This window comes from Hippocampus comes, unplaced genomic scaffold, assembly GCF_001891065.2.
Source record: "Hippocampus comes isolate QL1 unplaced genomic scaffold, H_comes_QL1_v1.1 scaffold78, whole genome shotgun sequence".
In the NCBI taxonomy this organism is placed as follows: domain Eukaryota; kingdom Metazoa; phylum Chordata; class Actinopteri; order Syngnathiformes; family Syngnathidae; genus Hippocampus; species Hippocampus comes.
The window spans coordinates 1,046,897-1,057,789 of record NW_017805798.1 but is presented as its reverse complement, the minus strand read 5'-3'; the positions used below and the strand labels follow the sequence as shown (position 1 = coordinate 1,057,789).

Here is a 10,893-nt window from a genome sequence, read left to right as displayed (position 1 = left end):
GACGCACGCCCCGCCCCCCCCCCCACCGAGTCACTAGTTCAACAAGTCGTTCCTCAACCCGTCATCTAATACAGACTAACATGGCACAGACGGCCAATTAAAACAGAAATGACCCACTTCCCGTTCCCTGGACGTTTTCCTGCCTCCGGTGATGATAGACGTGTCCACTCAATTTCGTGATGACCATTGAAAACGGTGGATTTATTAAGCACACGAGCAGCAGGACTGTATTGAGTGAGGTTCCTACCGGGCACACAGGTGCATTCATAGTTGGTGTCACCCTTCTGGACGCAGGTGCCTCCATTTTGGCACGGCGACGGGCTGCAGGGCAGATAGCGTTTCTCGCAGTGCTCGCCGGCGTACTCGGCCGGGCAGCGGCAGTGGTAGCCGCCGACCACGTTGACGCACGTGCCGCCGTTCCTGCACGGTGGCAGGTTGGCGTCGCACTCGTTGACGTCCTGCTTGCAGGTCTTGCCCGAGAAGAAGGGCGTGCAGGTGCAGATGTAGTGCGACTCGATGGCCGAGCAGCGGCCGTCGTTGGCGCAGGGGTTGGACGCGCAGGGGTCGGGGTGTTGGCACTGGTTACCTAGGAAGACAGATACATCTCTAACCCACCCCAGACAAATAACGGCATTCCGCTCTGTTTCTACTCCAAACGGCGGCAGCAAAGTATATTTGACGCTACCTGACCATCCAGGCGGGCAGCGGCACTTGAACGCCTGCGGGCCGTCCAGCTGGCAGGTGCCCCCGTTGCGGCACGGTGCGCCGAGGCAGGCGTTGCCGATGAGCGTCTGGCAGCGGCGGTCGGTGAAGCCCGGCTTGCAGGCGCAGCTGAAGTCCACCGCGTCGGCCTTGGTCACCACGCTGCACGTGGCGCCGTTCAAGCAAACTCCGGTGGTGCACGGGTCGCGAAACTGGCACCTGTTTCCGGCGTATCCGTCCCGACACCTGAGGAAAATAACGCCGATCAATCCAAATGTTTTTTTTTTGGTTTCTTTTTTAAAAATCAAAGAGTTTCAACATTGAAAGCTTCAAAAAGGAAAACATTCAATTGTAGGTCTTGTGCGGGACAAAAAAACACCACTTTTAAAATTAGTTTTTGCCGTAGTATCATTTCAGTATCGATATCGAGGTACCACATGCCGATGTAGTCTGAAAGTCAAAATGTTAGTATCGTGACAACACGACAACCTCAAGCGAGGATAAGGAAGTAGATCCTCTCTTTTCCCGATTTGCTGGGTTGAGACAAAGCGGTTGGCGCGGTGCCTTTTGCATGTTCCTGTGTGTAAATGGGACCTCGACTAAAGAAAACGAGGCAGACTTTTCTTCGAAGCAGCCTTCGGGTTGTTTGTAAATGGCCTCCTTACATGCAACCCTGTGGGGCTGAATGATTTTGAAAAAAATATTATTTTCCACAATATTGCGATGGCGATTTAACATGAGATCATTTTCTCCTCTTCTGATTTTTTTTTGTTTTTTTTTTTTAACATAAACAATAAATCAATCTGTATTATGATAGACAAGATCAGATTTAATGTACATGTTTCGGTCGCTGAAATAGAAGCAAATGAACCATGAAGTTATTCTCAAAGACAGTTTCTACCAAACAAGCGTGGAATAAACATAAATCAGTCAGTGAGAGGTCAAATTCCAACAATGATGCAAACAAGTCTGTGACTTTGTCACTTCAACTTTTTTATGTTTCATTTAACGATGATAAATGTGCGGCCTGAATTTCTTAAGTATTGAACTTATGGAGACACAAAATAAATAAAACATACATATGTATAGATTTTTAAAAAAATGTAACGGTACATGTATATAAAAATAATAAAGCCTACCAACAGGTCAAACTGAAGCAGAGTTCCCCCCGCGTCCTAAATTGAAGCCTGTGCGATTTAAAAATTGCATTTTCCCGCACCGCGATATCAACTGAAATTTGATTAATTGTTCAGCCCCCGTCAATGAGAATTCCTGAAGCAACTCAAGGGAAGACACGACTTGAAGTTCTATGGGGGGGGGGTCAACCTTTTGTGCTCATAAAACAGCCTATAGGGTAATAGCCTTTCCCCGATCTCTTGAAAAAAAAAAAGCGCTTTTACCACAAGGCGACACATCTCTGAGAAACGGGGCCTTTAAATGGGACCTCCTTGTTTCCGTCATGGCCCTCTGTGAACAATGTGCCGTTGGGCAGTAAAAGGCAGAGGAGAACAACACTCGTGTGATGTTTCTCACAGGTCGCGTCTGCGTCATAAAAACGCCGGCCAATAAGTTCCCACAGAGCAGGAGAAAAGCAGACTTTTTGAAATGACAATGAGTGCAGCTGAGGGACGTCCCGAGAGAATACGCAACAATGAGGCGAACAATAACAAACGTACCCGCACGGCCTTCTTTTGATGACATACATGTACATATACACAGTAGCTGTGAATCAAAAAAACTAGAGGGTTCAACAGCCTACGATTGCCGATGGGGATTGATGCCTCGCAGCGCATCACAGCAATTGTTTTTTCTTGGCAGTGCCATGACATCCCACCATGTCATTTTTTTTGCCTTGATTGCTCCACCTCTGTTGATTGTAAAAACATCCGACGTCAGGCAAATTCCCTTCCACGAAGCCAGTTGACTTCCAAGTTGTTCTAATTTTAAAACAAAAGTTCCCATCGAAAATACAGTGATTCCCTGCATTTTAGCCGATTTGTGGATCTTTTTTTTTTTAACTTCATAATTGTTACAAATAAAACATGATTTTTTTTTTCAAAACAAGTAGATAAGAAGCAAAAAGTGGAATGACAGGAGTTTGCATTGAATGTGTTTCGTAAAGGATCCGATTGGCCTTCCCACAAAATAGCAGCACCACCGTCACACCAAATACCTGACCACAGACAGACAGTCTATTCGCCCTGAAAAGGATGCCAGTACTCCATCCCAAAACATTCCCAGGGGGTCCAATGTGTGTGAGGGGGGGCTGAGCGGCGGACCCCTCTTTTAGGCACGGACGAGTGTTTGGACAGTCGCCCTCTCAGGGGGATTACCCAGCCTTGGGATTGTGGCAAAAATAAGAAAACATCACATGCTAGGCTGCCCGCTGTGTAAACACTGGACTGAGTGACCAGCGGCAGGCCAAGCAAGGCTGCCATTTGGTTCAAAAACAAAAAAAAAAAACTAAACTTAAAAGACCTCAATCATAGGCATGTAGGGTAAAAGCCAAATTTTTTTCAATGAATTTATAAGCTCATTCCATCGGTGTGCGGCATAACAGCTCAATGCTGCTTCACCGTGTTTGCCTTTTTACTCCAGTAATTGCAGACCTCACAGCCCGACTGGATTTATATTCCATTCGCATTTTCTGTAGACTGGCGAACCTTCAAGCGAGTGCTACTTTAACACACACGGAGCATCAAAAAGACAACAACAGCGTCGAAAACAACAATACAAACATATTTTCTCTGCCTCTGTGGAAAAAACAGCTATGACTGCAGCTTAGTAGGGGAGCTTCTCTGCCTCTTCTTCTCGATGTAAATTATGTTGCCTCTCTTCCAGCAAACCTCAGTGTTGCTTGCCATCTTGCGGCTTCACACTAGAGCTGCACACCGGTACTCTGTGTAACAAACGATTGCTTATAAATATGCGATTAGTCGGGGGCCGTGAAAGAAGAAATACGATATACAGTAGCGTCGGCGGCTCACGATACATCTCATTGTGTTGTGCTTTTTGTACTTCTTAAACCTGTTGATCCACAAATTCTTGCACATTAACAGCTTCTCTCAGTAGAGAAAGTATGCATGTGTGTTTTTTTTGGGGGCTGGGGGGTGAGGGGGGTTCCTCTTTAGGGCCCAGCGGTTGTGAGGCTCCGCACGAGTGTGCTAGAAAAAGCCAGCAAGGAGCAGGTGTGCATGTTAATGAGGAAGACGGCAGCTGCTGCCCCGGCATATTCAAAAGCTTCCTCACCACCACCACCACCACCACCTCCCATATTCCCACCACTCTTCCTGCCTGTGACACCCCCATACCACCATTTGTCCCCAAGTCAGGCCCAAGGTTGTTATAGCCACTGTGCTGCCATATACAGTATATAAACTAATAAAAACTAAAATTAAATATTAAAAAAAAAACTAAACAAACTGAATTTAAAAAAAAAAAAAAAAAAGTCAAAATGAAATCTAAACAAAAAGAAAAAAAAATCGAATCCGAACCTACTATAACCTTGGTCAAGACACATGTTATACTGAAGAACAATTTGATTAAATGGAATAATTTGAATGAACCATTCTCAACTGAGGACGCCCAAAACATGCAGTCGGAATTGGACAAACAAAAGGAAAAAGACTCTCCATAACTTCCACTCACAACAAAGACTAAATTTAGCTCTTCCCCCTGACATACAAGGTACATTTTACATTTTGATGAAGAGACAACTCTTTATCAAAATGTATCGCTTCAACATACTTCCTGAACACCAATTCCTTTGTAGCCAGGGATTTGGTGGCATTTTGAAGCATTTGATAGCATTTCCGCACCAAAAAGCGAACAGTTGAAATTGTGAATCGTGAACCGCAACTATGTGGAAGACTGCTGTGCGCCACTGAACACATGAAACCTCGGCACAGGTTCATTCCCAGCCTGCCGCTGAAAAACACACACACACACACACACACACACACACACACACACACACACACACACACACACACACACACACACACACACAAAAACGGACAAACTGCCCAACGTCTCACATCGAGACCTCCAAGACAAACAGATAGCGTCGCCGCACGTGGACACGCTATCCAAACATACCGTCTGGTCCTAAGTCAACTGTGGCGCGCACTCTGTGAAGAATGTTAACAGTTTGCTCTTTAATCTGGCGACGGCCCGTCATATGCACGCATGGCGCAAAGTCGCTTTTTAAAAGGCGCCAAGTCGAGGAGTTCAAACCTCATAAAACAACGCAAATGCCTTCTAAGTAAGCGTTCATCACATCACTTGTGAGCGAGCTTCTAAAACGCTGCCATTTGAGTGAAGTGGAAAGAAGAGGAGGGCCACAATAGCCGATGTAGTTTCAACTGCACAGACAGTCAAATTCACAAATACAAAATGAAAATACTCCTCAGGAGCATGGGAGACTCTTGAACACTGAACTGAGTGTTTTTTTTTCCTTTTCATTACGCAATATAGATATCTTGGATTAAAAAAAAAAAATCTGAAAAAACAATGATTTGATGACGAAGTATCTCTTGTCCTGTTTTGTCTCGCATGAGGCAAATTTGTTTCCTTCTTTCCTTTTTGACTTTTTTTTCCCCACTTGTGTTGCCTGTTTTGTTCTTACTCGGTATCTGCAACCAGGCTAGAAAGAAAAAAACTTTTAAAACAAATAAACGCAGCAGGGTGAGACAAAAGACAGTCAACGGCTCTTTTTATGGAATCAAAAAGAGCGAGCGGCAGCTGCTTCAACAAGAAGAATCTCAGCAGCAGGTAAAACTGTGCCACAGGAAAGGTAAATAAAGACGACGTGAAAAGGTGGAGCGCAAATCAGAACCTGAGCAAATATCAGGTGTTGTGTGAGCTATCGTCTAACCGGGGCGGGATTAGCACGTCTGTAAAGCCGATACTATGATCATATTCCTTGATTATTGTTCCTTGCTCATCAGTGGTCACCGCCGTAGTCCTTGGCAACACCTCGGCAGCACTTAGGAGGACCCGGGTCGCCGGCGCCAGCTCTGTAGCAGATGTTGTGGCTGACATTTGAGCCAACACTAAAAGGGGTTTCCCCCGTCAGTGTCGGCCCGATGCCATCCGGGGAACACAATACACTGATTATAGGCTACATGTGCACTGTACACTCAGAAAGCAGCGGTCCCCAAACCCCGGGCAACGGACCGGTACCGGTCCGTGGGTCATCTGGTACCGGGCCACACAGAAAGAATGAATAACTTACTCGGAATCTGAAAGATGTTTTATTTTGAAAAATTACAAGATTCTCTGTTACATCCGTCAACAATATGTCAGTCAAGGCGCACTTCTCGCTCACGTGATAGGTGACCGCTAAAATGATATCCAGGAGATAGCAAAATGAGTAAAAAGCAAATGTCTTTGGAAAGTTTTTTTTTTTTTTTTTTTATGAAGGGGAAAAGGCCCAGCCAGGAAACAGAAGAGAAGCCTACGACTTTCAAGAAAAAGGCTACATTTAATAGACACTATCAGGATTTCCTATTTAAAATCCGGATTTATCTCAACAGGAGATTCCCACGCACTAAGCCCACTCTGCATAATATGCGGCGAGGGTGAGCCGTATTTTTCATGCACTTTGTATTTGCGGTGTATCTTATTTTGAAGGCACGTTTAAACGTTACCATAGCGACCAGAGAGCGTTTGCGGCCAGATAGGACGTTCCTCGTGTCATGATTCGTGTTTATTATTATGGATTGAAAATACCACCGTTTTCATGCAGGTCATATTATATTATTTTGTTGTATTTATGTGACCTTAGAGGCCGGTCCGTGAAAATATTGCCTGACATTAAACGGGTCTGTGGGGCAAAAGAGGTTGGGGACCAGTGTCATAAAGGACAGTGACGGGCACCCAGATTTGGCAGCTGGACTGGCCTGATGCTTCATGTGCACCCCTATTTAAGGAGCTTAGGCGGATGGCATTTATTCAATTATTGAGCCATGTCTATCCCTGTGGGAGGCGTTATTGGTGTCAGGTTCTGGATTGACATTATTCTGAATATTTTAGGATAATAGCCTTTTGGGACACTTCATGAAAAGGATAATGAAACATGCTAATGTCAACGTCAGCCAGTTTGTGTCTGAAACAAAACCTCAAGTCATCAGATCTTCAGTCACTCCAACCCTCAGACAGGTGGTCCGACGGGGAGTGGAAAAACCGAACCCGCTGTCACTCCTCCCAGTGACGCCGTCGGGAATCATGGAGAACTTATATCACTCATCCCCCTTGTTGAGGCTCCAGTCAACCCAATCAGCCCACTCTACATCAAAAACCCGCCGAAGGGAAACAGACATGGCGGCAGCCATGTATAAAAAAAAAAAAATAAAAAAAAAAAAAGCTGTATTGTTTCACCATTGTGTGATCATATGATGAGATGTGGCACCTTTTACTCCCTCGAGTCACTTTGAGACCATTTCCTGACTCTCAATGGAGGTGTGTGTGCCAATACGGGAGTCGAGGGGAGGGATTTTAGAGAGACTCATCTGACCAAGGCAAACAGAGATGCCATTGAAGACACAGAGACGGCAGAACTGGAAAGACAAGGGCTCACTTTCATTGAAGCGCTGCTATATTGAAGCATTCACTGCACATACCAGCACGGACGGAATTTATGGCGCACATCACCCTGGCATGGGGACGCAAACATGAAAAGCCCCTTTTAACTTGTCAGTGTTGTGCCATGAAAAGTACACCGATTCAGAAGAAATCATGCATCACACATCCAAAGAATAAATGCAATCAAGTGAGGCGAAAACGCCAGGTGTTGCATTCTGCAGAAAAAGGTTCTAAAAGCTTTTGGGTTAAGGGACTCCTGATACAGAGGAAAGATTTTTCTCATGAAACACGGGATGAAAATGTTGTTCTCAAAAAAGTTATTTTGAGAACAAATACATATTTTAAACGTGATCTTGACAAGAACAAAGATGTACTGTCGGCATTTTGGATTGGTCTGTTGAGCTGTTTCAATGAGCGGCATAAAGCACATCAGCAACTGTGGCTCTCCTTGCCCACATGCGAGGGCATTACAGTGCCCTTATTCACTGGCATGGATGTTTTCATGTGATGGAATCCAGCAGTTTACTGCCACCCAAGAAGAGATTTGTCAAGTAACTTTATCAGTTTGTCGGTTGTAATTCAGGTTTGTATGCCACTGTAATGAATGACAGTCCTCTCGATAAAAGCGTTGCATCGCTTTGGATGTTGAGATGAGCACAGCTTTTGAGTGGAAGATAAAGTCGGTCGGGTTTAGGCACCTTCTTTGAAAACGGCTGGCAGTTAATGAGTTATCGTGCAATTTCTTTTTTTGTCCCCCCCCTCCTCCTAAAAATCCAAATGAAAACCTGGTGACATACTGTAGTAAACACACTCCCCCTAAACTTTGTGAACTGGGAAAAATCCCTTTGAAATGGCGAACCTGGAGTGAGGGCCTCATGCGCCATCTCCATGTTTAATTGGAGAAGTCTGAGAAGGGGGGACACTGCAGCGGCACAATGATGGCTTTGTGGCCCCAAAAGAGAAGATAGGGAAGGCAGTGAGGGGCGGGTGGTGTGGCAGGGTAGCCTGGGGACTAAATGGGGTGAATAACACAATAAAACCAAATTAAGCTGTGCCAAAGATGCTGCCTGGTTTTGGCGGTACAGGAATTGGGAGTTTGGTCATGTGATGTTCACAAACTGAGGCGTGATTGGTCCTGACCTGAGTCCTGTGCAACTGTGCTTTTTTTTTGGGGTCATTTTCAGTGGACAGCAAGTGGCAAAAAAAAAAAAAAAAAGGTACATTTTCTGTCTGAACTCATATTCCAATATGAATCAGAATACCTTGCTTAAACTAGCAAGGTCGCAAAGAACATATCTTTAGAAAGAAAATGCGTTATATCTTGTTCAAGTCATTTCTTATGGAAAGATTTAACCTGATGCGCAAAAAAAAAAAAAATGTGCACAGTGTGGTAAAACGATCGCTGATGATTAATTTAGGTTGATAAAACTCAGAATATTGAACGTTAATTATCTAAAAAAAAAATGCTGATTTCATCATATTTGTTGATGAGATTTGTTCTGTCCTGCAAGAGCCAGCATCTGTGAACAGTCATGCAGGGGCCACTGTTCATGCAGAACCCCAATTGGGCAATTTACTGGACTCCAAATCACATTTGTACCTTTTCTAAGGCCCAAAACATTTTGAATTTTACACTGAAGACGGAGTTTTAGAACGTCTTGGAAAGCTTTCCCAAAAGCTCAGTTTTTAAGGACAAAAAAAAATAAATGATGTGAATGAAGTGATTGAAAGACAATAACATCACATTTTGGAAAGATCCCTCAATGTGAAGGCACTTCACTCCAGACAAAGTGCATAACTTTGGAAAACCCACTGCCATCTGTCCAGTGGGAGTATGAGTGACTAAAGGCCACTTAGGGACAAAATCCCAAGAGAGAGTGAGAGACCGAGAGAGCAACCAATAGAGAGAGAGAGAGAGAGAGAAAGAGAGAGAGGAGGGAGAGGGGTTATAGGGGTGTGTGTCTGGAAGGACAGAGTCTGATGGTCTGGCCTCTTTGGGAAGCCTCACCCAGATTAGTCACACAGAATTAATCGCTGCCGAGAACAATGGCCGCCGGGCTTTTGGAGACCTCAGCTGTCGCTCAGTGAAAGAAAAGCAAAAACAAGATTCAGGGCCGCCACAGAACAGGCTCACTCGCGCGTGGACCCTCCATCGAGCGTAGATGACCCAACTCAGACACGCGATCCCCATTTCTTACACCTTGACATTTTGCACTCACTTGCACTGTTCGATGCCATCTGGAGTGACCTCACACCTCCCCTGGTTCGAACATGACTCGGTGGGCATGGAGCATCGCAGGCCTGCCAAGGAAAAGTTTTCAGTCATAGCAATAATACACCTGCACTACTTTTGAAAGGACAATTTAAACACAGTGCGAAAAGTGTAGAAAAAAATCTTCATTCTTATGACATGACTACTTCAGAATCTAAAATAAAAAGGGAAATATATCTATTTTCAAAATGCTTTGCCAAAAAGGTATTAAAAACTGCGAACATATTTTTAATTAAAATAAGAAAAATATTGAACAAAATAATTTCAAATCGAGAACATAAATCATGCAGTTTTTAAAATTTTTTGATCTGGCAAAGATTTTAACTTTTTTAGACTTAATTCTCACAACGTTTTCATATTTTAAAAAAGACATTGTCTTTTTTAATATAAAAAGGTTTTAAAACCATAAAGAAAATCTGCCAAAATATATTTTAAAAATACATTTTAAAATCTACTTTTTTGATGAAGAGGGCCTTAAAGATTTTTACTTCAATCTTATTACATAACAACTGTTTAAAAAAAGACATTTGTTGCTGTATCACTTCTTGTTTTTTTCTTTGTTTTGTTTTTTTGACTTTGTTTTTTTCCCCTTAAAATAGGCAACAATTCAATTATGAGGTGGCTCCTAGTAAAAATGTCCAAAAGTTTACCCCACCTGTCCCTTCAGTCACAACTTGACGAATAAATTGTGCATATCAGTGTTTATAGTCACATCAGTAATTGGGTACAATGGAGAACTTAACAGCAGGTGCATAAAGATCCCCAAAAGGAAACGTACTGCATTATTTTTAGTGAGTTCATGTCCAGGGGAAGAAGCATACATATTTCTTCTCAGAATGAATTTGTAGCCTCGAGTTGAAAAAGTTTAGCCAACTCTGACTTGAGTCATGAAACCTACTGTTAAGTGTTCAAAAATACAGTGCAACAGGTTGTCCTCTGAAAAATAAGACATTAAAATAACCACACGCAGTAGTAGATAAATGATAACTTTTTGCTAAGTGCTAGCGTAACTCACCTCCGGTTAGTCCAATCAGGCACAACAATAAAGTTACTTTCGCCAAGAAAATAGGCATTCCTTCTGGTTCATAAAGTGCTTACACATAAAGTCCACATGGGTTGTTCATAGATCCGAATGTCGTCTTGTCTGCGACTGATGAGAAGGAAGGCAAAAAGTTGGAGTAGATCCACGGTGAAAGTTTAAACGCCGTTGTCAACGTACGATGTTGTCGCCACACTTTGTCGGCTGGAAATGACCCCGCCACGCCGCTTCACATCTGGGGAGGCGAGGCGAAGCGGAGGGCCCTTCGGTCGGCGCGGGCCCACGGTGCCCCCCC

At 43.8% G+C, this 10,893-nt stretch overlaps 1 protein-coding gene across 2 annotated transcripts in view; it reads right to left on the bottom strand.

The window, feature by feature from the left end:
- The window catches only part of notch1b (notch receptor 1b), a 35,763-nt gene extending 24,924 nt beyond the window's left edge, over positions 1-10,839 (bottom strand). Inside the window, exons 1-5 of one of the 2 annotated variants that reach the window (XM_019885504.1) lie at positions 10,575-10,839; positions 9,507-9,588; positions 833-948; positions 686-721; positions 248-586 (exon numbers count right to left, since the gene is read on the bottom strand). In XM_019885504.1, coding sequence (XP_019741063.1) covers positions 248-586; positions 686-721; positions 833-948; positions 9,507-9,588; positions 10,575-10,632 — 631 coding nt within the window. In that variant the 5' untranslated portion in view covers positions 10,633-10,839. Of the gene's footprint in view, positions 1-247; positions 587-685; positions 949-9,506; positions 9,589-10,574 lie in introns of both variants that reach the window. The other variant, XM_019885503.1, reaches the window with a different exon arrangement.
- Between the last annotated feature and the right edge of the window lie 54 nt (positions 10,840-10,893).